We start from the raw sequence: 26673 nt of genomic DNA, 5'->3' as shown, positions 1-26673 counted from the left end.
TTCTAATGTAATTGTCAAATCACTAGGGTGATGCAATATCTAAAAATACAATATACCAGAGAAGTATAATAAGTATTAAGTAATACCTTAAGTAATCATATTACCAGATAAGTTGACTCAAGACTAAACATGTATTCATTCATTTATTTAGGTTTTTTTTTAAGCCTGTTATTTCTTTGATCTAAGAAATCATGTCAAGATGGCAGGTATTGTTTTATGGACATAAGCAGAAGTGCGTAGAGTATTTAAAAACTCTACTCAAGAAAAAGTAAGAAGTAACCCAAGAAACATAAACGTATCAGTGGTAAAGACTTTAGAAAAAGCAATAAAAACAGAAACACAATAAAATTTTGCCACACACCAAATGCGGAAGCATTAGATTAGATCAAAATTGATACTTTTTGGCTGTGTGTAAAATGTGTGGCAGAAAACTAGCAGCGCATGCCACTCTGATGAATCCATTCCCCTCCTGACATGTGGTGACGGCAACGTGGTGTTGTGTTGTTGAGGCTTTTCTTCAGCAAGTAACATGGAAACTGGTTGCCTGCCTGCATGAAGAAAACCTGCTACCAGTAGCCTACAGCAATCCTACAAGTACAACCAGGGCTGAAATGGAGTGGATGAGATTGAAGCATAATCATGTGTCCAAAATAGTCAAAGACTGACATCCAGTGGAACCGGTGGCTGCTGCTAGCTACAGCACATGTTGCTTAGACCAAGGTGCACTCCTCAGCTACCCTCCATTGAGAAGGAAGGAGGATGTTTTTTCTTTTCTTTCTGTGCTCCTTCTGAGTATGGGAGAACTTATTGATTGCTACGTTTTGTTCAGATGAAGCATTTGTTTGGTTTAGTGATCTCATTATTAGTTGTTTTTTTTTTTTGTTTGTTTGTTCTGAATTTACAGTAGTTTGAGGTGAGAAGGTGTTTAGTGTGAAGCTTAACCCACATTATTTTATTCAGGTTCATTTATTTTTGCTACCTCCTGTCTTTTCATTCTTCGACTATTTGTTGCGTTCGCTCATCTCCCAGACGCTACCTGGGGATGTAGGACACAGGCGCATACAGACCCATTCACATTTTGAAAAGCTGACTTTATAAAGTGCAACTAAAGCGTCGACCCCTTTGTGGAACTGGGCAGGCTTTACAACTTTGAGTTGAACAAACAATTCTGATTCAAATGCTAAAACACAAGAGGTCATCTTAAGGTAACAGTTTATCTCCCTCAACGTAGAGACAGCTACACATGAAGATGTGCAGTTTCATTGGTTACCATCCTCAAATGTTGCCATGATGTTTATTTTGTGTAGACCCTGGACAGGTCACCAGAGGGCTGCTTCACAAAACCGGGATTTTCCAGATATCCTAGCTGAATTAAGCCTCCACTCGGTTTCACAAAAGCAGTCGGACATAAGTTACCATGGCGATTTATCCTGCGCAGCTTGCCTGCTCCAGACCAGGCTAAGAGCCAGGAATAACCCTGGTGCCCTATCTGTTCAGTCAGCGGCCATGCCGATCAGAAAACAATGTGTTTTGTCAGTGATTTTGTTTACTTTACTGTTTGTTTTTCCTTTTTTTTTTTTTTTTTTTAAATAAAATGCCACTTATTCAAAGTGGAATTTAGTCAAATACTGTCATTCTACAATTATGATGGTGATCTATAAAATTATCAATTTTACAGTTGTCCATGTGGGCATTCTTAGTGTTTGTGTTTCTGAAGTTTGACAGAAAGGCTCCTACATGTGTTGGAGGGAATAGAGAAATCACTCATAACGTACCAAATGGGTTGTAACCAAGTTTAGCCGTATAAGGTGTAATGTACCAGATTGGATTTGGAGACGGAGCACCAGGTGCAATTCCTATGCAATGACAGCAAAAAAAAACCCCACCCTGGTTTCTCATAGGAATAAGCTTAAGAATCAGAAAATGTGCATACAAATATGTTTTTATACACTCCCCCATTGGGCAGTAGACTGTTGACATCCAGGTCAGAAAGTGTGTTGAGGTGTTTAGAGGTCGATTTATTGGGCACATTTTTAAAAACACACACTCGTATGAACTGTACTCCACTCAGCTTTACTTTAAGCCTCTTCTGGTCCAACAAGGTCGACCGCCACGTGGATTTTGTATGCCTGAGTCAGTCTGTACAGGACATTGTACCGATTGTCTTAATGTAAGATTGGTATAGTACATATGCCCCTTTATGTCATTTGCTTTCCCTGTTGATATTAAAACCAAACCTTTTTCCACTACTGGTGAAGTAAAATAAATACCTATATGTGCTATAGAAGCTATTTTTTGTCACACGACTGAGCTTTTGGCCTTTTGATGACCGCTAGAGAGCTAAATGTATTATTGTAAAGATGTTACATAGCTTTAACAAAATGAACAGGACTTTATGCTTTGATTCTATTAGGACAAGTCATACCATGATCCATCACTGCATTTAGATAGGAATCTCAAATGGAACCAACAACGGGGAAAAAAAAGCAAATAGAAAATGTCTGATCTGACGTTTTTGGAGCACATGATGAAAAGCACGAGAGTTGCATTATGAGCAATCAGAAAGGATAAACTAGTGGAAAAATATCTGAGGACAAATGTGAAATATACATGTACTTTGTTTTATCTTCACCTATGTTACCTTGTGAAGCCAGTTGTTTTACAGATAGCAAGACATCCAAGCAAAACTGAATCTGGGTTAACGTGATGTAATGTTAACTTTCATTACTTCACATATATAATGTGGCACTATCTCCATTCAGGCTTTGATAGAAATACTCCACTGAACTTGATGAGGTTGTGTTTTCTCCATCTGTTTAATGTGCGTTTTTACGTTTACAGAATTCTGCGTGAACATAGAGCGCACCAATTTCTTAAACAAAAAAATTATGCAAAATCCCTAAGAGTTTATTTCATTTGCAACCATTCCCTTGCAGTGCCTCTTAAAATATGGTTATTAGTCCAACATTGGCGTTTGAAGAGGACCAGTCATGAGGCACATTTCAAAAGCACGAACACAACAAATATCCCTTTATGTTTCATGGGAATAAATCCAGGTTAAGATGAAAAAAATTGTGCATAAATGTGTATGTCTTTGTACTCTGCACCCTGGAGCTGTTAGTGTTTCATTGAATAACAGTTGACATCTCTGAACTTTCTATTCAATGTATGTCTGTAAAAGGCGTGAAGTAACATCACATTTTCTGTCTATTTCTACTGTTCAAGTACAGCATGCTTTGTTAATGACACATGTGAATACATAAGACCAAAAAAACACAACAATTTTTTAGCAGTTGAAAGCTTAAGTGATTTTATTGTCATTTTACATTAAACTTGCACGAGGCCCACAAATTTTCCAACTGCAAAAACAAATCGTAAAACTCATTTTTACATCCGAGAACGTAAAAGTGTTGACACAAAAAACACGACACAGGGCAAATGTGGAAAGTGACATTATTAGTAGCAGAGGGAGTGGTAGTATTGACGTTTTGTCATTAATAACGTTAATTAAACTGTGATTCTCAAGCTGTCACTTGTTCATTCGTTTCATATATTAAATTAAATAACTGAAATAGTCCTGAAATGCAAATGAGTTATATTCAGTGCTTGCAATGACTGGGGTTTAGTCAGCAAAATTGCCTTTTCTGAATAATGTTAATATGAAAACCATATATGGTAATAAATATATTAAAACCTTAAAATCTTCTGCCTGAAACTTGAGTCCTATGCTACAGCTTCATTTTCTATCAACTTCTTTCAACAGATCTGGGTTTTGTGTAAAAACTTCAAAGTTTTGTTTTTAGAATGGGGTGAGTAGAGTCATATGTGCTCCAAATGTAAATGTTGATGCTACATATTATTAGTTATGCTTTTTAAATTGGGGCACTCTCTAAAGATTAAGGCTTCATGATCATTACTTCATTACATCAATCCCTCTTTTTGCCCTATTGTTGCAAGTATGCTTCCTCAAACAATGTTAACAATGGTTAGATAATTTTTTTTACTAATAGTCAGATGGAATATGGAACATCAACATTCACTGACCTTGTATTACAAGAGAACATTTTAAAAACATTTTACATTGGTTACTTGCAGGAAGTGAAAATTAAAATTTGAGGGTGTCAAATTCATTTTTGTTGTTGTTGTTGTTCTTGTCCCCCTCACTCCGCCGCCAATAAAACTTTTCAACATAATCCAATTTCACCAATCTTTGGAATTAGAAACTACAATAAGTCAATGTGACACAAATAGTTGAACTCATTTGTAACTCTTTGGAATGCGGTACATACTGTGATAAATGTTAACTTTGGCCAAAAAAGCATCTGGAAAAATCCTCTCCTGCTCGCAAAGACTTATAATGAATTCTTCAAATCTCTGCAGGGACAGTTTTACTTCCAGAGGTATGCATTACTGACTATTAAGACTAATATTGATACAATAAATACGAGATCTGATGGAAGATCATGTGATGGAAAACAATGAAAAGGAGCTCTGTTCAGGGTAAAAAATAAAAAAACCCTGTCCATCAAACTAATATGATAGCCACAGTTTAATTTTACATAAGCATTACGTTTGCAGCAAGCACAATGATATGATGATACATGTGTCAGATTTCACTCGCCACCTTAAAATTTAAAAATATGTTCACTACAGTTTCAAAATCAGGCAAAATCCATTAGAAGAAAACAGATGAAATTAGCATATTTAAACAAAAACAGCATGACCAAAGAAGTACACCACCAATAGTTAAAAACAACATGAAAAAAAGATTCATCTAAACATTAGTGCATTGTGTGAAAAAAACAAAACAAAACTGGAATACCCACTTATATAGTCAAAAGTTTTTTTCTTTTTACAAATTATCCTTGAGCCATTTAACGTAGTTGTCTGTCATGCGACGTGCAATGAGAAAGTCAGTCGGCCACACAGTAAACATCAGCGCTCCGTGGAATCCCGTGTCATAGTGCTGGTGCGTCACCTCAACGCCAGCCGCCCGGAGCCGTGTGGCGTACATGATCCCGTCATCTCTGAGGACGTCGTACTCGCACGTCAGAATGTACGCCTTGGGTAGAGAGTGCAAGTCCGCGTCCGGGACAAGCAAGGGCGACGCCCTGGGGTCGGCGAACGACTGAGACGGCCCGTCCATCCCGGCCGCCTCCCCTTCGGTTCCCTGCGCTACTGCGGGAGCGCTGTAGTTGTACTCTTTGTGATACGCCTCCGGCAGAAAGGCGCTCCAGTTGACGAACTTCAGTAACCTGGACGACTCGGGGCTGTTGTGCGAGTTGGCCATCATGGCTCTGAAGAGGGCTTTGTTGCTAGTAAAATACTCGCTCCAGAAGCGCACCATGAGCGTGCGTGGCAGAATCGGCATGTCTTTATTCTGCTGATATGAAGGCGTTTTGAGGTCCAACGCCTGCAGCACGGGGTAAAGGAGTGCCTGAGCCCTCAACTTGATCTGCTGCCCAGACTCCTTTTGCAGCTGTGGAGCAGACATAAGTAAATCAGACTGTTGATAAAAAGATGGGGCATTACTCAGTGACATAAGATGAAAACAGCAGGTTTCTGAAGAAGCCCTATATGTGATACTCACGGCTCATAAAAAAAAAAAGAGACAAAAAAACATTTACCTTTTACTGTCATGGTACTGATGTACAAGTTAAGGAAAATATAACAATATCAATATTTTTGGGCTCAACTATACATAATATGAGCATCAGTCCTTATACTGAAAATAAAGGTAATAACTGATAAAAAATTTATTTTGGTGTTAAGCAATCGTTGAAAAAGAAATCTTTTTTATTTTTAAAGTATCTCTATCTCGGAATACTGTCACAAGTGACAATTGCGCCTCTCTTAAATGCTTTACTAACGCCAGCATGGTCAAACAGTTCACTTCAGACTTTGTCCTTCCTTTCTCTGAAGCAATGAAGACACACAACAAGTTAACAGCACCACTTTGACAATGACATACTTTTGGTTGTCCTTGTGCCATCACTGCTAAATATTTTTAAGCTGTCAATCGCTTCAATTTTGTAGCTATTGGGTTGTCAATAAATTAAGTGAATTGTTTGTAGAGTACTTTTCAAGTCGTACAACCTGGAGTTCAGTGCTTTGCCTGTGGGCACATCAACATGTGACAGGAGGAAACTGTAGTTGACCCTGCAACCTTTCCACTGCAAGACAATGACTCTACTTACTGAGCCACAGCCGCGTTTGCCTGATTTTCTCTCGTTTTGCTTAACTATCCTATAAAGCAGTCAGTACAAATATTGTTTTCTATTCAACTTGATTTCTGAAAAAGACGTGTGCTGATTCGTCATCCCCCGGCTCGGTGAAACAAGCTTTTCAATGACAAATGGATGAGCTATTGATGAGCTATACTCCCCCCACACATCTTAGCTTATTTTTACACGGGTAAAAATAAATACATATTTGTGAGTGCACCAGTTTACCAAGCACCAATCAACACTCCTTTCAGTCATTAAAAGATTTTTCCGAGAATTTCTTCAGCCTGAAAGACAAACGTATAAGCAGTAAACGGATGTGTAGACAAGACCGTTCTTTGTAGGAGCATTATGTTGTCCGAGGATGCTACAAAGACACAGCTTTAGATCGCTCACTGTGATACTGAACCAGATGACAGTGCTGCACAAAAATCACGAGCCTCTTCTCATTTCTTTATATTTTGCTTTACATAAGCCCCTCTCTCTTAGTCTTTAAAAAAAAAGTAAAATAAAGACCTGGGGGATTTTTTCCCTTAAGGTTTTCTAAAGCTGCAGCTCAGTTTCCTTGTTCATTCCCTGTCTTTTTCATAATGAGTCTTTTTATTTAAGACATTCACCTTTGACCGACAAAACAAATCTTGTTACATGATAAACGAGCTCGAAAAGCATCATACATTCAAATGCTTTAAGATGTACTACTGAGGAGAATGTTTTAGTATCATCTAAAACCGTCTCATGTTGAAAATTCCTCACTTTGTTGTAGCATGATGTTCTGGACTGTGGACACAGCATTCATGAAGGATGGGATGTTTACCCAGGGGTCCAAGGAACCAGTAAAATAATTAAATAAATAAAAATGCACACGTGGCAACAAATCAGGTAAGACACGCTAATAATTCAACAGTTTGGTCATTACAAAAGTAACAGACCCAATCATGCAGTTATTTGTCAATAATGTAATTCAGTTCTTGGCCCAATAACAATAACTTGCAAGTTAAACCGAATTATATTATTGGCTAGATGACACTGAGCAAACGGAAGTAGGTCACATGACCTCTGTTCTCTTCCTGTGTTCCAGCACATTCCACTAAGAGATCCAAACAGCTAGTGTCACCAAACAAAGTTATGAACAGATTCACTGAATCTAAGAAAATGCTCCCTAATGTTATTAAGCTACTACAAGCAAACCTGTTGCAATGCAAACTGTATATTTTTTTTGCCTTTGCTAGGAAGAATAAATGTACTGCTACCTCCTCTATGCTTTTGTTCCGTCAGCTGCCTGGGACCAGACACAAGCTTGTTATCAGCAAACAAGCCAATATAGACCCTTCACGCCGCTGGAATTAGGAGACAGCTGTTCTCGCCAACGAAGACTTATAGGGTTAATCCTATAAATTCCTAAACGGAGCGGCGACGATCCAGCCAAATTTGCAGTACCGTAATTCTGCCACACTTCTCTGAAAAATTCCAACGGTTTCTGAAAGGAGAGACGTTGTGCTTTCCAGCCTATTTTGGGTTACTATGGTAATTTCACCCCTGCCATAGCAGGGAGTGAAATTAATCTGAGGGGCACTCTGGTATATTGCAGAAATAACTTGCTAGATATTAAAAGTTCTAGCTGCTATGGATAAATGGGCAAATATATTTACTCACAGGACATTTAACGAACTGCGTACAGTTGAAATAAGCAAAAACATCCAGGCAGAGATTTTAAAGTCAGGACATAAAGGGTTAACATGGATCCTTCACCAATGCGTACGAATACCAAACTGCACAGAACTGCCAAAAAAAAACCATTTTGTTTCTAAGAAATACACTCCTAATTATGTGTTCAAATAAAATATTATTTCAGCTTCAGTTTTCAAAGATTTCTAAGTAATGACGTGTTATCATCATTGCTTTATTGGCTTTGTTGCATTTAAGATGACCAAAAGTATTACTTCATTGGCAGGTATTAAGTTATTGGCCACTATTATGTAACAGGATTAGCATTTGTTTCACTTGTTTTGTTCAACTCATCAATGTTGGATTCTCAACACCTACCTCCCTCTTTATCGTAGATGAGTAACTGCCGGTGCTGTTACATGAGCTTCATCTACATAACCTCTCAGCTCGGCAGGTAATTTCCTACACAAAGCTTTGTGTTTTTAGAGAATGTTTGAGAGGATGACTCATTTCGCCTTCACTTACAAACACAGACACACACGTCGTTGCATCACGGCTACATTTGAAATTGTGTTTTTCGCTGAGGTTTTGTGACGCACACTTTCAAACGAAGACAGTGCTCGTCATACGGTGTTTGCGATTTGTTCTAACTTTGCTAAAGCCCAAGGAAATGGCTTGAGAATTCACCCGAACCTCAACCCAGATCACTATTACAAAATTAAATTCCAAGGAGATTATCTGCGGAACTCCCTGCATGCACAAGGATTATTCTTGAGCCGTGGTTCTGTCTGTTCATGTGCCTGTTGTACATTGTGGAGCCTAAAGTTTTCTCCTGAGCCTCCTCTGGCCCTGTGTGATGAACTCTCTCTAATGGAAATACACATATCCTCTGTTCAGCAACCAAATGCTATTAAGTTAAAGCAAATTTTCATTGTTTTTTTTTTATTATGTGATTATCTTTAATGAAACAAGATTGCTTTGTCCCATATCAGGTAAAATGGCTTAATTGCTGATCAAATTGCCCGTGCGTGCCTCAAAACCATAAATGCTACTTCTCCCTATCATGAGAACATTATTTGTTTTGTGCAATGAGGTATTCTCCATTTCTATTTTCAATCAGCAGAAAGTGCAGCACTGCCCCAACAAACAAAAGTTGGATTATTGCTGAGAAGCCCTGTCAGCAGTGGCCGCTTGATACAAGCGCTTTTAGACTGGTGTAAAGCTTGGGAAATTCACTTTTACTAATTCCCCAACTCAAAAATAGAACTTTTTTTAGTATTAAATATTAACACTGTGAAATGTCTTGGAAATGTTTCAGACTATGAATGTTAATGCTGTCTTTTATTTAGAGAAATTCTGTCAAGTTTGACAAAAATAGGGTAAAACAGCCGCAGTCCTGACACAGTTATTACATAAGTCTTAGGCAGTGTTTCTCTTACTTTTTCAGGCCGAGGACCACTCACCCCATTTAACAAACACCCAAGGACCGCCTAACTTGAAACACAACATCTTAAAATATACAACCTGAAACGAAAACATTTCTCTCTTAACTCACTGTCTTTATTCCTCCTTATGCCCTGTTTTGTAAATTTCACTGGCCAAAATAAAACTTTGAACAAGCTTGCTCGGGGCGTTTCGAGTTGTTAACAGATTCTGGAAGTATGGACTCTAAGCTTTCTATTGATATAAAACGAATGGAAATAAAATAGAGTTCAGTACTACACGTGTTGTGTGCACTCATAGCGTTTTAGGGCTATTTGTAATTCAGAAGATCAATAAAAGAAAATCTAGACTTGAGTTGCATTGACAAAGTCAAACATTTTCTTTCAGCCAACAGATAGCCCGACATAAATAATTTTATTTTAGGTGTTAAGGTGCAGTTAGTCAGTGTGGGGTGCAGCTCTTTTCACCACTGGCTTATCACATTCATCACAGCCTGGATATTCATGCCTGTGGCATGCTATGTATCGTAACAGTGTTGAAAAACAAAAGTTCTGCAACTCACCTTGAGAAACTTTCCACCGGTATCTTCAGGCTTTCTTTTTAGTGACCCGGTCTTAAGTCATTTATCCATTATTATTTTTAAAAACAATCCTTTGGCAAGCTAATTGTAGCGTCGCACTTTGAGTTCAAGTCACGGCAAATAAACGTTTGTTTACATGCGGCACCTCGCGGACCCTCTCGAGGGCGCCAGTGAACTACAAGTGGTCCGGGGACCATAGTTTTAGAAAGACTGGTCTAAGCTAAGGTCATAGTTGGTTGACACGTTTTGAATTTAAAAATGCCTCTGTGACATCTAAAGAAAGTTGTTCAGAGGAACCTCCAGACATCCAAAGTCCAGTACAAGAAGAGACCAGAACCACCTGCCAGTCTTAAAGTGACAATTTGGAAGCAGAACTATATTTTTGGAGCAGAACCAAACAAAAAGAAACCTAGTCAGTTTTGCTGAAAAACAGGCGAACCAACAGACTTTTATGGACTAAAGTTAAACAGTATTTATTATATCATAATAAAAACTATTATCTCTCTGCAATTCTGGTGCAGCGAGATGACAGACAAAAGGCAGTACTGAATCTCCGTTTGATTGTCTTTCTGAACATTTTCCCTTTATGAATTAAGGTTGACAGTAGAACTTTACGATCTCTTCCTTTGAGCTTCTGAGAGAGACAAAAAAACTTTTAAATTGTTTCGGTCAAATTCTGAATCTTCATTTTACTGTCATAAGAATTGTGTTTGTAGAATGATTATCTAAATGAGTATTTGCTTGTTGTGTGTTTCTTTTTTGTTCATTTAAGCTTATGTGGGTTGATTATAATAGACTTAGTTTGTGGCAATACTAGTGATTAGCTGTCATTGGTAGACCTAATAGTCATTATTACCAGTACAGATTATTTGTTTTGATTAGAAATAAAAAAATATTCTTAACAATATACTGAAATCTTCTGTTGCTTCCATTTAATGTAATACAGGAAATCCTGACTCCTCCTTCAAATGATTATTTGATAGATTATTTAACTGTCTTGTGACCATTAATTCGATTGATTTGTCTCATCAATTGCATTTTTGAAGCAGCTTAAAACAGCTACAAAAATTTCTTGACCGGTCAAGGTCACACCAAACTGTATTCTCTGGCATTAAACAGTGTTCAGAAGTATATTCATTTCTTTACTGACATTCCAAAAATCCGATGAGTGACGTCTAGGTAATATAGCTATGGACAGTTCTACAAATTTCTGCTAAATCCACCTTTTCTTATGCCCTCAGATCCTATGAGAAACCAAATTTCAGCCTTCTCTGAGTCTCTGAAGCAAAAACAGACTCTGTACCTGCTGAGAGACTGCCGCTGCAAGGTTCCCTCCAGCACTATCCCCTGACACAGCAACACGCCCCGGGTCCACAGAGTACTGGGCTAGCACCCCCTTCTGGAGGAAGTATTTGACCACACGGTGCACGTCCTCATATGGGACAGGGAAATGGTGAGCCGGGGCGAGACGGTACCTAAAACAGATAAGAGTTCACAGATTATTCCTGCAGTAAAAACAATGGCTTTGGAGGTCAGGCTCACAGACAAAACTTTAATCCTGGAAACATAAACACGATCAAATTTCAGAGTTAAAGACGACAAAGACAAGCAAATAAGTCACTATGCTAAAGGGTTTTTTTTGTGTTTTTTTTCCACATTGCGGTCAAAGTTATTTTTTTAAATGAGTGCTATGTTAAATGAAAAAGTCAAACTGGAATGAGCTTGTTTGTCTAACTGTTCAGTAGTAGAGGTAAACAGAAGTTATTGATGGAAAGGTGAATAAAATCTTCAGAACATGCTGCAATATTTCTCTTTGTGTGTTGAAAATCCAATGAGTTTGGTTCCTTAAGCTGATGCCAAGAAGGGCAAAGACTTATATCGTCTTAAAACAATCGCACCTCTTACTTTCATATGTCTTCTGTGTTAATAACATGCTAATGGAAACATGACAGTGACTTTAAGTTTCAGAAATTAATGTTTACAAGCAAAGACAACGATAATTCTAAGATTGGAGTTGTTTTAAGATTGTAAACGTCTACTTCGGTCTAACTTTTATGTTCGCTATTCTAAGAAAAGTAATATGCATTTCTCCTTAATGACGATGCTACGAACTTTACCTACTACTATTACCACTAATGAAATCATGCTTGTTTTTGCTGTTAAAGTTTTTATTATTTCAGAACATATATGTATATAACTCTTCCCACCCGCTCACAAAACAAAAACCACAAATAAAACAAAGCAAAACAAAACAACCAGGTCAGCGCATATCAAATCAATAAAGGACATCTATTGGTCTGAAAGGGTTCACTAATTCTTCTTCAATATTCATCCAACTCAGCTCTGCTTCTCCCTTTACAAAATATTTGGACAACCTAGACATTGCAAATGCGAGATTATATAGCCGTGCCTCCTACGTCCCTTGCACACCACATTTTCTTAATGCTAATTCTGGGTTTCTTCTTGTCCCAAAGGAAGTTCTTAACATAAGTCTAATACTGTTTGTAAACCTGGGATGGGATGTCAACAGGAACCATCATGGACACATAATTGAATAATGGGGCTATCACCATTTTTATTACATTCACCTTTCCCCATAAAGAGAGTTTCAATTTTGCCCATTTATTAAGATTAGTTTGTTAGGTTTGTTAGTGGATGTGTAGAGGTTTTTATAAAACTCTTCAAAGTTCCTATTTATTTCTTTGGCTGAGGGTGAATGTTTTACCACCTTTTTTAATTAGAGGAATGTTATTAGAGTCATCTTGTTGTTTAAGTTGTCTCGCCAGTAATTTGCCACTTTTCTTCCACCTTCATAATATTTAATTTTAAGTCTAAATAAGGCATATTCAGCTTTTTTTATAATATAGTTCATGTAACTGATATTTAAGATTACAAAGTGTTTGATAAAGATGATCTGAGTCTTCGTTCCCAGAGAGTCGCCAGTTTCTTGTCACATATCTCCACACATTTCTCCATCTGAGCACTTGCATCTTCAATGTCGGACACCCGCTGTGCAACCTCGCCCAGCCGAATTAGAATATTTTCCACGGAGTCTTTAAGCTCTTTAGTCGTTTCTTTAATCGAGACAACATCAGCCGCCACAACTTGTAGTGTTGCGCTCATTTCCTGCATTTCCAAAAACCCCAAAAGTTCCTGTTTGCCATATTTTAGGGATGCAACTAAATAAAATATGTGGATTCCCAATTATCCACAGAATAATTGGTAATCAATTATTCTGTGGATAATTCTGACAAGTGATCGATTAATCGGATGAAATAAACTTGGAACATTCTGCTGATTTCTCATTTAGCCACCTAAGTCATTGTTAAACAAAATTAAAAATATATTAAATATACAAATGAACAATTCAATTCCCTTTTTTAAATAAGAAAATACAATAACAGCGTTACTTTAGTAAACGCTTGATCATTAGTATAAGGGACCCATCGGCAGCTAAAAAATATTTCACACATCAACATGTGAGAAGATCAGCCCTTTCTGTTGGACTTAACATTAAATAGAGAATAGGGCTAATCTGTTGACTGTATTTTGGATTAACAGATTAATAATTGGAAAGCAAAAGGTGCTTAACATGAGATTTGTTTTGTTTCTACAGAATTTTAATAGGGTTAAGGTAAACCTATGCCACTTGTGGAGTTATGGGTAAAATGTATTTACAAGTAAAGCTCTTGTCTTATCTTGAATGCAACATTTATTTGTTGTACAGTTTTGGCTTCATTAGTGCTGATTTCTTTCCCTCGTAAATGGCATTTTTAATCAACACTAAATTCGGTGACGATTATTTTAATCCTAATTAAGTGTTCTAGCCCTATATATTCTCCTCTTCTAATAGCTAAAGCTGCTCAGTGAAAGAAATGAGATAACTCGAAGAACAGAATCAAAGCAATTCTTTAAAAAAAAAACTTTTTTTTTTCATTTATAAATGGAAAAGAGCTCCATTAATAATTTTCACATTGATGTTTTTTGCATTTTGTTGCATTTACACTTTCTAAAAAAACACCAAGACACTTACTCTACAGAGAGGACGACAGCATCAAGTTCAGTGACGATCTTTCTGGCCAGCAGATCATATGGACTCATGCCTGTACAGAAAGACAACCCAATGTCAGACAAGCCTTAATAGATGAATGGATTCCTTTAACTGTACAGTAACTTGCATGAATAAAAAGGGATTCTGTCCAACATAATATAAAGTTATTCATTCAACAGACTGAGCATACAACATAAAGTTATTATTATGTTCATGGATAGTGTGGCTCTTTGCCCAGGACACTATATTGGGGGCTGCACAAGCACTCAAAAAGTTGTCTGTCAGACAAACTGATTTTCTTTAGAACATATTGAAGCTATAAAAGACTTCATTTCTGTGAATATGCAACAAAACCCAACGTACGGGAGCTTCCTAGACACCATCCTCCCCCGTGCAGATAAATGACGGCTCTCCTCAGGTGAGCGTCTCCACCCTGGAGCTTCGGTTGGTAAAGCACCACCTCCACGCCGTCGAACTTTTCTTCTGTCACTTTGACGTGCTCATCAGACACCGGCACGATCTTTTCCAATAGAGTAATGACATACATTACATCCATGTAGTCCTTCAGACCCGCTGACTCACAAAGGTCTGCCTGGAAAAGGGAAACAGTCAATAAGAGATGACGCGAACCATCATCACATCCCAACTGTAAAATGAAGAAAAGTTAAGCTCACAGCCTCATGCTTAGGACATGAATCTGGAAAATAGGGAATGAAATAGTCACACGAATGCAGCTTTGTGTAATGTCAACTGTTCCTGAAGAAGATCTCTTAGGAGAAATCACAGCCTAGAGCAATTCAAAACTAAAAGATAACTTTTTTCTTCTTGTTTCACGAGCTCAAAGCAGATCTCTGGTTATTAACTTAAGTCAAAATGCAAATGGGCTCAATTATTGTAAAATCAAATAAAGACGTTAACAGCTTCCCATAAATTATATGACACTAAAACGATCACAGCCTGCAGACAGCCTCGCATAATTTAAAGGGAGTACTTTATGTAACTGCGCTATTATTTGTGCCTGCCTGCAAATGATTCCCCCAAATGTGTGAACGATGCGATCTTAAGCGGTATAGGTCATTACTCCAACACACATCTTCACTATCATCTATGTTAAATTATAGACGTGCACATGTTGCTTTATTAAAGAGCTTGTAATACAGGTATCTAAAAAAAAAAAAAAAAAAAAGTTGTGTCTGATGTTTCAGTGTTACAGGCTAAAAATGTGGAAATAAAAATAAGAATACTATTGTTACGTTTGTGAATTATTTGAGGTTATAGCCACGTGCTCAAACGTAACTGCAAACTTTCATAGCAAACTATGAAAAGTCCAGTTTGCTAGTACTGTGTTAGGTATTATAAACCACAGGTGTCCAGCCCTCGTAAATGGAGGATAGTTTCCATAATAGGATCTATTATTAGACCAGGTGAGGACTATACAACACATGGATTAGCATCTGACATAATCTGGTGTAACCAGTATGCGTATCTACATCAGCAAAAAATAATAATAGAAAAAAAAAACAACTAAGTTTTACCTGCTCTAAAGGAAGAAACAATAATGAATATCAAAACATAAGGCAACTGAAAAATAGTTGCAAAGCCTTAGTGATAAAAGCTTTGTCTATAAAGTAAATAAAACAAATCATCAGAAACTAAAAGAAGAGGAAAAGTTTTCTCTTACCAGGTGACTGAGAGTTCTGAAAAAGGAATTGGTCAGCATGAGTTTCCATCTCTCCTCTATCCTTTCAGGAATTGGCTCGTAAACATAATAAGCTGTGAAAGAGCAGAAAGCGACGAATAAAATGATGCGTCCAAGCCTCATCTTACAGCGTGCGTCCGCCGGCCACTGAGTGCGAGCTGCGAACACGGACGGACTGTTGGGGTGCACTTGTTAAGGAGTCACTCCGGCGCGCGGAAGAGCGAACGCCCAAAAAAAAAAAAAAAGAAAAAAAAAAATCAATTCCGGATCCCGACGAGCTAAAAGTTACAGCGTGTGGTTGGTGTCATTTGGTTCTTATCGGCCTGCATATTCGGAGCTTTCCTTCGCTGATGGCGCGCGTTCCGTAGAGCATGTCTGTCTCGTGCAGCAGCGGAATGAATTGAGGTCTCGGTGGCGTGGAGAGGGCGCGCACGTTGTGCGCTCACGAGGCAACACCGTCCCACCTTGCCCGTAAGGCAGTTCCTCGGATGCTCTCTAATCGTTTGCGGATTAGAGAGGAAGAGCGACAGAGCTCTGTGCCAAAATGAAGCGGCTGCGCAGATATGAAGGCTTTTGAAACAACAGGACTCCATGCAGTGAGCTCTTCAGACCCGCTCTCTGAAAATATCTCAAATGTCATTAACGTCTGACTTATTTCTTGTGTTCGCCTCGCAGCCGGTTGCAGTTGCCCTTCGGATTCTCTGCGGTTCCGTCTAATTTCTAAGAGAAGCTCTCAGTATTCCCAACTTCTAACCGAGCAGCTATCGCTAAATGAAGGTCCAGATAAGTATACGTGGCTGCGAGGCAGCCTAAGCTAATTATACGATTGGTGTTAGATTTCCCCCGGCATGACTGACAGTCAAAAGAAACATGACTCTGATGCTTTACCTTTCAAAATGCTGCTGGAGGAGCGGCCAAGAGCTGCAGGAGTTTGACACAGAAGAGTAAACGCAAGCAGGAGTTTTCCTCAAGGTACATAATTGTACTTTTAATGACAGTTTGTTCTGTTCTTGATTCAGCGATGTACAAAGCTCAAGGTCATGTCCTGAATCCCATGGCTGAAGGAAGAAAAAAATTTTTTAAATAAACAAATGTGTAGGACTCTACAGTCTAAAAATGAATAGCAACTAATATTGTATTAATATCCAGTAAAGTACTGATGAATAACATAATAAGTCTGACCATTCTAAATGCAATGAATCCAGTAATGCAATAAAGCTATTGAGGCAATAACTTGATAACATTTAGACATAAGTATAATGTTGGCTTGTTATTACTTTATTAGCATAGTGCAAACAGAAACCCTTTGAAAATTGGGGGGAAAAAAAGAAAATTCATACTCAGAATACTACACTGTATAAAATATTTTCCTCCTAGCTGACTTCATGAATAAAAGTGAAAACTGTATTCTGCGAGTTAACGGCAATTCAATAAAAAAATCATTTAACCTAAAATAAGAGATGCTGTATAAAATTACCTACTTCAAGTCAGTATTTACAGTGGTGTGAAAAAGTGTTTGTCTTCTTCCTGATTTCCCCCTTTTTTTGCATGTTTGTCAAACTTCACTGTTTCGGAACATTGAATCAGTTTAAATACCAGTCAAAGACAACATATGTAAACACAAAATGCAGTTTTTAAATGAAGGAGAGGGGGAAAAACAGGGTTTACACAGGAATCCTACACTTGAATTTTCTACCTCTTACTACCTATTTTTACTCCCGCTAGAATATTTTTACTACCAACACAAAATCGAGCAGCAGTCTCTTTTGGGGGAGCAGTGAATTGTAGGGGTGCACCGATTTATCGGTCAGTTGATTTATCAGCAGAGATTTCCTTAATTTTGGGAGATCGGTGATTGGCCAATATTTACATTGTGAAGCCAGTCTTATCCCCCAATCTTACCTACCTCAGCAAAGGTCTGAAAATCAGCCACTGTCCTCTTCTGCTCTGCTGAGAGAGGTTTGACTGATAGACTGCCCCACCAGGTCATGACTCCACGGTTGCAGTTAACAATAGTGACCCCACTGTTCCCAAAAGCAATTTTTAGTGACATTCCAGACAAAAGAAACGGTGTAGAGCAAAATCAGAATCGGCAGGTCAGGGTTTTTGACGATTGGTAATCGGCGATCGGCCAGAAAACTATAATCGGTGCAGCACTAGTGAATTCACAGCACTGACCCATGTAACATGATGGCAGAGGTAAGACAAAACTTTTTCCCACTTACAATTATTGTATATATAATATGTATGATGACATATAGATGTATATATATATATATATATATATATATATATATATATATATAAGAGAAAAACACAATTTCTTTTAACAGAGAAGGCGGTTCACGTTGCACATTTGTAACCATTTAGCGATGCTGATCATAAAAACTGCCAGTTTCAACCCTTGGCGTCACATTCCTGCTTCTGTCCTTCTTGCCTTCTTCCACTAAGCAAAAGAGAGGGGAGAAGACATGGGGCAAAGGTCAACAAGAAAAGCCAATTAAACCAACAGTTATGTTATTGGACTCTGGGAGGGAAGCCGGAGAACCCTGAGAGAACCCACTAATGTACGTGGAGAACATGTAAACCCCGTGAAGACAGAAGAACCCAGGCAGCGATTCAGAGCTAGGCAAATGTTTTATTTTAAAAAAAGAAAGAAATGATTTAATCACACTAACAGAATTTAGAGACCAATTAACTAAACCGTCGTGATTTTAGACTGTGGCAGGAAGCCGGAGTACCCGGAGAGAAACCTGCAAACAGGAAACTACTTTCTGATATTTATGAAATTTAATCACAAAAATGTATGTTTGATATTTGCTAAAAGTAGTTTTGGCCAAAACTGCTTTAAGCAAAAAAAGAGTGGAGTAAACATGGGGCTATTTTCCTCTCTTTATTAGATAACTAACTTGTGCCATGTAAAGCTTCGAAGATGAAATGTTTTTGGGACTAATTTAATGGAAAGGGACGTGAGTCGGTTTTAAACCGGAGGCTGTTCGGTCAGTCAGGTTTTACTGCATGCTTCCAACCAGAAGAGCCGCGTGTCCGCACGTGACTCGAAGCTAACCTCTGTGTAGTGACCTTTTAAAACTTTTTTCTTTTTTTTCTCCGTCAAGTCAAAAGTTGTAATTGGCTGGTGGGTTTTCGGAGCCGGCGAGTGCCTCCTTCCACCAGTCATCAAACCGTTATTGAGACGTACGCTGCCAGATTCAGTTCGTTACGGAGTGTAAAAAGCTCTGGGAGGCTGATCAGGCCTAGCAGCAGAATACCAAATCCCTTCTATTATGAATGCATAATTACTCTTCAGCCTCTCAGGGATTCTCCCTGGATTTCCCTCCTTTCATTTCCACTCCAAGATACAGATCTCTCTCCGCTTCTGAGGGAAACCACCTTATAAATCTTTCATGGCTCTCTCTCCGCTCTTGACAACTAGTTAGTGGTGGGCGCTGGGCTCAGAGCATGAGTGGGTGGGCATGTTGACTTCATCTACATAGGGACCTGCTGTGCTGTTGCTGCACCACGTGGCAGCACAACACCTTGCTGCGTGTCCGGAAAACTCACAGGACCAAAACAAGTAAGAGGATGAATATGTGTTCCTATGGTATCGGTGTATACATAGTATAGAGTACATAAATGCAGACAGGAGGCAGGTAAAGCCTTTTTTTTCTTCTATTTTGTTTTGTGATGCACATTCTTGAGATCTGATAAAGCACATCAAATTCTTATAATTAGGGAGCTCAGTTCATACCCCTAACCCCCACTAATGATGAATGTGAGCGGCAAACCTTTTCACATTTTAATTTGCAGAACCCCTGCTGGAGCAAAGTTAGCTGCATAGTGTGAGGCATCTGAAGGCAGCGCATTCCTATTCAGGCTGAGATGAGCAAAAAAAAATGAAAAGCACACTTTTTGACATAGTGATTAGGCAATTGATTTTGATATGCACTGTTTCATAACTCTCGGGGTGAAAAAGTCAGAGAAAGTACACACTTGTACCAACGAACAGTTCTGTCAGCTAAACAACATGCTAATCTTACATAAAAATATTTGAGTTCTGTTGATTCCAGTGATTAAAACCTTGTAACAGGCCAAATGCAGATGCACTATAGGTATTTTCACCTGGTTCAAACACTTCTAATCAAAGTACTTCATATATATTTCACTATACTGTGACAGTATATGGTATGAGACGGATAATGAAAAAAAAAATCTAGCTCCTTCACCTCATCTTCCGATCTGCAAAAATGCACTGCTCCTGGTCAAAAACAACCAATCAGTGCCAAGAGAAAGGTCTTAGCACTGTCAGTCCCGCTTGTGTATGCGCTGCTCAATTTGCCAGTGGTGGAGAAACAACTTACCCTTACAGGAAAACTGTTTACCCGCCATCATCATCTAGTCTGAGCATTTATGACAGGCTCTACTGTTAGGCAGGAGCTGTAGCGTAGCAGAGAGGGTGTGAGCAGCGCATGCACAAGCATTACTGACAGCGCTAAGGCCCTCCTCCTCACTTTGATTGGTTGTTTCTAACTGAATGGTGTGTTTCTGCAGTTAGTACTGGGACCAATGGGAGAAGGCAGAGGAGTTTTTTCACTGATTATCTGTCCCTTGCGATACTTTTACGATGTAGTGACAGTTTTCAGAAATATGTACACTTGGAGTACATATTTGTGTACTTCAAAAGCACATTTTCAGTTGGGACTTGCCAACATATAATTGGGCTGGACAGACTGGGAGGATATTTGAAGAGGCTAATTTTAAGTACATTTACAGAAATAAGTTGAGATGCAATATTGAACAAATTATTATTATTTTTTTATCTTAAAGCCTATTAACATAAATTGGCTAGTGACATTTTACGTAAATAAAATTACAAACATATAATTTCATAAAGGATGAGAGCGCCATGTGACATGAAACTTAACTCAAAACCAGAGGTCAGTGTGTGCATATCTTAGATCTGGTTCCTTGCCTCTTACATTAGAAACTGGACGATTTCACTAAGTCCCAGAAGCGGGTTGAAAATGATCCCTGTGTGATTTAAATCAAATTGAAAATGAAATGAACTATTTGTTTTCATTCTCCTTTGTATAAGATTTTCAGGAATTAATTCTTTGGTGATGTCCTTGATGTCTTTTTTGTTGTTGTGTTATGCAGGTGATGAAGATAAACTACAGTACTTATCGAAGTATCGTGTGTTTTAGGGAGCTCAGTATGTTTCCAAAGCTTGGCACCTTTAAAACAGGTTTATATTTGAAGGATGTCGATGTTGCTCTCTGTCTGCATCTTTGTATTATGTTTGTGTGTGTGGATACATTTTATGACGTTTGGCAAAAAAGAAACTTTTACTTTATCTAAAAAGAAACAAACAGATTTTTTATTAAAGTTACATACTGCAGCTTTAAGTCTGGACTTTTTCTAAACCCTTTCAGAATCTTTTGTATCTTTTGGGGGTTTTCAGACATGAACTTGCTGGTGTGCTTCAGATGGTGCTCCTGCTGCGTAACCTAAAAACAACTTGGGTTATGCAGAAGGATTGGATTATGCAGAAGACCTGACAGGCAGAATTTATGGTTTCATCCATTATAGCAAACTGTTCTGGCCTTGAAGCCAAAAACAGCCTGAAACCATCACCACAGACACCATCATGTTTAACTGTGTAAGGACTTAAATGCCTTAACATGTATTTTTATTTTTGTTTTAATCTTTAACCTTCTGAACCAGCTGTTCTTGAATGTCGTCGTCGTAATTAGAATTATATTCTAATCATAATGTCAGGAACTCATCACAGCATATTGACTTTCTTTTAAAACTTTGTGCTTTCAGGTCATGTTATAGTTATTGAAAGTGATATCTTGATTCTATAGGTCTGGAAGCAATCAAAACTTGGTGTAGCTGGTGAATTTAAACAGAGCTTTACAAAAATAAAAAATATGTGTAGACACAGTTCATTTACAGTTGATCAAGGAGGTAGATACTTTTTACATAAGACCAGATTGCCTTGGATTTTTTCCCCCATTTTAAAAAATAAAGCATCATTTATTGTACTTGCGTAAGTTATCTTTGATTGAAGAGAATGTTTGATTAAACCTAATACCAGCTCTAAAAAAAATTAGCCAACGTCAGAGAACAAAAAAAAGAAACAATTGCGTTAGGTTAGAAGAGTTTTGCTAAGAAAGAAACTTGATTTAGAAGGGCTTTTTGTAAGGGAGAGTCTTCTGTCACGTAGAACAGACTGAGGTAGTCTGGAGAACTGCCCATCGGTCTGATTCTTGAGAAACACTATGAAATTCTCTTTGGATGTCTACAACAAATTGTTCTCTGGGCGAAAGAGCAAGGAAACCATCCATCTTGTAATCATTACAAGGAGCCAGCAGGGGGCTGAACTTTGTGTGGAAAACCGTGGGAGAGCGCTGGGAAACGTGGTAAGGAATCATTAAGGCAGCCCTACAATGAACACAACTTTTGGGAAAACAGATGTTGCCTTCCAGCAAGTACATTGCATTTTGCGAAATGAAAACATTACATTGTCTAACCTCTGTCAAAACATTGATCACATTCGGCATGTATTACATCAGCTTGAGAGACCTGGTAGGAATAAGATGCCAACTAAAGATCTGAGATCGAGTCTAGTTAAAGCAGCATACGGGTATACAGTATCAGAAAAGATTCCCAAATTTCCCATTTCAGTGGATGAGCAAAGCATATAAAATGTGCTCTAATGTTGCCTAAGCTTGTTGCATATATGATAAGTCAGTACAAACTATCATATATGCAGATCTAATATAATGTACATTACACTGTTAGAAAAGTGGAAAAAAGCATAACAGGTCTCAATTTGAAATGTATGAATAACTGAATAACATATATTGTAATTTATAATATTCCTTGGATCATGTGAAGTGGTTAGACTTTGAAAAGCATTTTTTTTCTTAATTCCACCAAACTGTTGTGATGGTGATGATGAAGGTTGTCCTGCATGGGGAAGCTAGCTGGTTCAACAAACCCATCTTCTATGTTGTTGGTACTCGGAAAATCAAATTTGACCATTTCAGTCCACCCTTTTCAAATTCGGCGTCTATGTTCTTGTCAAGTCTTCCAGTAAACCTATGAATTGGTTTTGAATACTGCTCAGAATATATCTAACAAGTAGTTTGACTGAACTGAAAGCAAAGTCTGTTTTTTTTTAAGATGCGTGTTTGTCGTGTTTTTGATCTTTGACCATCTGTGTGAGGTAAAGGGATGTTGATTTCAGAAATATTAAATCTTCTTTAATGACTATGCAAATGGGAAATATTTGAATATGGTCAGCCTGATGGTAACCCATTTTAACGTCTTTGCAAAATCCCAGCTGATCTGTGAAGGCTGTTAAATTGCAAAATGTGATACTGTCCCATAACTCAAGCACTAGAAAAAAAAAAAGAACATGGAACCACCTCTCAACACATTACACAACTGACCTTAAATGCATCATGGGAATGGTTTGTATTTTGGACTGGTTCGTTTTTAACCTCACAGATGACACACATTCACTCAAAGCAACTCCGAGCACACAGAGGAGGAGTGTGGCATCCAGAACAAGATGAGGCCTTCACAAATTCAAACTGCTGATAACAGATGCCCTTATTCTGACCTTTTATGATGTCAGCATGCCTACAGAAGTAAGCGTTGACGTCAGCAGTTATGGATTGGGACGTGTGTTACTTCAAGACCACAGCAGACAGCTAAGAAGTGTTGCATGCTGCTCTCATATCCCGGCAGAGGCAGGAATAAGACATGCACAGATTGAAAAGCAGTCTGCAGTCTGGGCATGTGAAATGTTCTCAAAGTTTCTGTGTGGCCTGGACAGCCATTCACACTGACCAAAAGCCATTCATTGGTTACTCTTTTTAACGTCAATGACATTGATGCCGTACCACTCCACTGCCAATGACTGCTCCTTAGGATGACGGCATTTAATGCAAAAGCAGAGGATGTCCCAGACAAACAGCTTGTTGTGGCAGATAGACTTTCAAAGACACACTTTTGCAATGTTTTACCTTGAAATAGAGGATCTTTCAGCACATTTTAAAGCTGCAGTATGCCACTTTCATAAAATAAATCATGTTTTTATACACATATTTGTCACTATGTTGCGACTTCTGACAGTATAGTATGAGATAGATATTGCATCCTAAAATGTCCCGTTCTCTAAAAGCTAATGAAAGCTAAGCTAAATGTAGCTCACTGCTATTTTAATCCAAAACATAGCTTTTAATTGCTTGTGCAGTTAGCTCATAAACAATAATATTGTCATTTAGATGGCCTTGGTCTTAAAATAAACTGTTTAAACAGCAAATGTTCAATTACTTAGATTTGTTTAAGCTGCTATTTTGTGAGTGGCTAATTCTTAAATCATCTATCAATGCAGTAACTGATCAATAGATTAATAACAGTCAATTCTCCAAAAGGATATTCATTTTTAGTTCAGTCAAAAATTAATGACATTATGCAACCTAAATGATGTTTTAACTTCCGCATTTTGGAATACGTAAAACGCTTGTCAATCTGAACAAGTTAAAACTGAACCGGCTTTATTTCCAGCTTCATAAATAAAACTGGTTCCTCAACATGCATGATTCATAACAAATTGTGACTGCATAACATGCGTTTATTGGTTTTCTTCTTCTTCTATTTTTACTTTTAGTAGTTTAGTTTCATTATCCCCATATGTTTGTCAGTAGTTTTAGTTGAGTGCTACTAGTTTATGGAGCTTGATTATTAAAGTGTTTAACTGTAAGGTTAAATTAATTTTGTTAATGACACATGTAAATTGGGGAGAAATTATATTTATTCTACACGTGCAGTGGAGCTGTTCTGCCTGCCAGAAAAAAAAAACAGGTATTTGCAAGATCACACTGGACTGGGTTTATTGTGAGTAGGTGTAGCTACAATTTTGATTCAGTTATTAGCTATTTTTTTCCTTTACATGAGATTGAGACACTATAGGTACACAAATTATGCAACTACATAGAAAAGATCAATTATTTTAAGGTTAGTACACATCTTGGGGGAGTGGCAGTCTATGCAAAAAAACAAAAAACGAAAAAAAACAACAACAGAAATTTGAGAACCAATGTGTTTCATGGTGTTTAAGCAATTTGCCTTAAATATTGAGCAATGTTAGCTTTAATGTCTTGCCGTACCAGCTGTTCCTTACTTGGTTCTTAGATGAAGCACCAGCAGGAGTCACTGCACACTGTGTCTCATGATCATGGGGTTATGTAGGGAAAAAACAAAGGATAAACTCTTTTTCAGTCTTTGCCTATGCAACAAATATGTCATAAGCAATGTTGGCCTCTACCCCCATAACCGCATGAATTTTCTTCTTTTTTTTATCACCTGATTCAAATAGACTCGAGGGTGTTTGCTTAGAATGACATATTAGCCAACTGAGCAGCAGTAAAACTAAACTCAATTTAAACACGGTCTGTGTGGAAACATTTTATGGTGCTTTATGTGAGCTTGGTTAAACTTTGAAAGATATTGATGGTCTGGCTAACATTGTTATGCACATTCAAACAAGGGTCTACTGCCTTTCTGGCTCTTGCAAGCACATAAATATGCCGTAACACTTGATAAGGTCAGCGTACAAGAATGCTAATATTGACAATGACAGCTGGATAAGGATAAATGTTATTACAGGTTGCCTGCGTAACATAACACTCAGTAACAACCTGGTAGTGTCTTCAAAAGCCAGGCGTGTAAGGAGGTTTGAGGAAAGGACTGATGTTATAAATGGAGGCCTTAGAGAAAGAAAAACCTCCTTCATTGTTTTCAATGGTGAGCCTAATTTCATGTTTGAACTCAGGTTTTATTCTTATCTACTGTTTAACAGACTGAAACACTTGGATCAGGTTTTGAAAAGTACTAGAGTTTACCGCGTGCTGTTAAGCCCCATTATCTTTATTTGCCCCAGGGTCAACTTAACCCAGTGTTTCCCAACCCTGGTCCTCAAGGCACACTGCCCTGCATGTTTTAGGTATTTCCTTGCTTCAGTCCAGCTGATTTCAATTGATGACTGATTAACAGGCGTTTTTTGAACTGCAATCAGTTGAATCAGGCACATTAGAGCAGGGAAAACCTCTAAAACATGTAGGACAGTGTGCCTGGTCACCTGTAGTTTTCAAAACCACCACTAGAGGGCACTTGTTTATAAACCACAGCTTGTGGAAATGTGTTGTAGCCTTTGGCCTACCACATGAACACGAGAACATATGGTAAAAAAAAATTTTTTTAAATGCCATATGTTACTACAGGTAATTTATTTGCATTACTTGGGTCATAAAATAAAACATTCAACAAAAGCACTGAATAAAGTATTTAAAAAATACAACCATGCACATTGAAAGTAATATGATGCTTAATGCATTCTGCAGAAACCCTGTGAAGACACATTGAAGGGAAGACTGAGCTGAAGTTCAGTTCTGTAATAAAAGGATCCGATATTCTCTTTGGATATCATTTATCTGCATCTGCTGGAAACACTTACACAAGGCTATTGCTGCCAAAGGAGATTCCATCCGTCATTAAATCCAAGTCTAATTGGAATGTTTACTGGGTACGTTCATATAAAACAAAATCATCCAACAATTTATTGCCTTCATGGCTTAAGCACAGTATCTGTCCCTGTCATATCTGATGAAGCCAAAACTGTTTTTGCTCTTGCTGTTCTTTCAAACAGCTGTAAATATTAGAAAACTCAATAATCAAGCCTAAGGGAGAAATGTAAGAGTTTTTACCATCTTACTTTAACATGATTATTATTATTAAACACTTTTGAGCAATAAGACATTGATATCTTCAGTCATATAGATATAGAGTGAATTTTTACCAACATGTCGATCCATTTAGTCATTGTGTAACTGTTAAGATTGCCTCTCCAGCAGATGGTGCTCTGTCCTAAAAAAAAAAAAAACTGCTTTAACAATTTAGTTTATGCACCGTAAAACACACAGCAATTGTTTGGTCAAAA

The 26673-nt window shown here is 37.9% G+C and overlaps 1 protein-coding gene across 1 annotated transcript; it reads right to left on the bottom strand.

The window, feature by feature from the left end:
• Positions 1-3282: 3282 nt before the first annotated feature.
• On the bottom strand, positions 3283-16546 carry aadac (arylacetamide deacetylase). Its single transcript, XM_032545904.1, has 5 exons — positions 15645-16546; positions 14327-14555; positions 13946-14015; positions 11216-11387; positions 3283-5479 (listed from the first exon to the last, which is right to left on the bottom strand). Exons 1-5 carry the CDS (start codon positions 15783-15785, stop codon positions 4853-4855), a joined length of 1239 nt encoding a protein of 412 aa, XP_032401795.1. The 5' UTR covers positions 15786-16546; the 3' UTR covers positions 3283-4852.
• Positions 16547-26673: the final 10127 nt, after the last annotated feature.

This window comes from Xiphophorus hellerii, chromosome 18 (genome assembly GCF_003331165.1).
Source record: "Xiphophorus hellerii strain 12219 chromosome 18, Xiphophorus_hellerii-4.1, whole genome shotgun sequence".
Taxonomy (NCBI): domain Eukaryota; kingdom Metazoa; phylum Chordata; class Actinopteri; order Cyprinodontiformes; family Poeciliidae; genus Xiphophorus; species Xiphophorus hellerii.
Note: the sequence above shows the minus strand (reverse complement) of the source record. Positions and strands in the feature narration are given on the sequence as shown.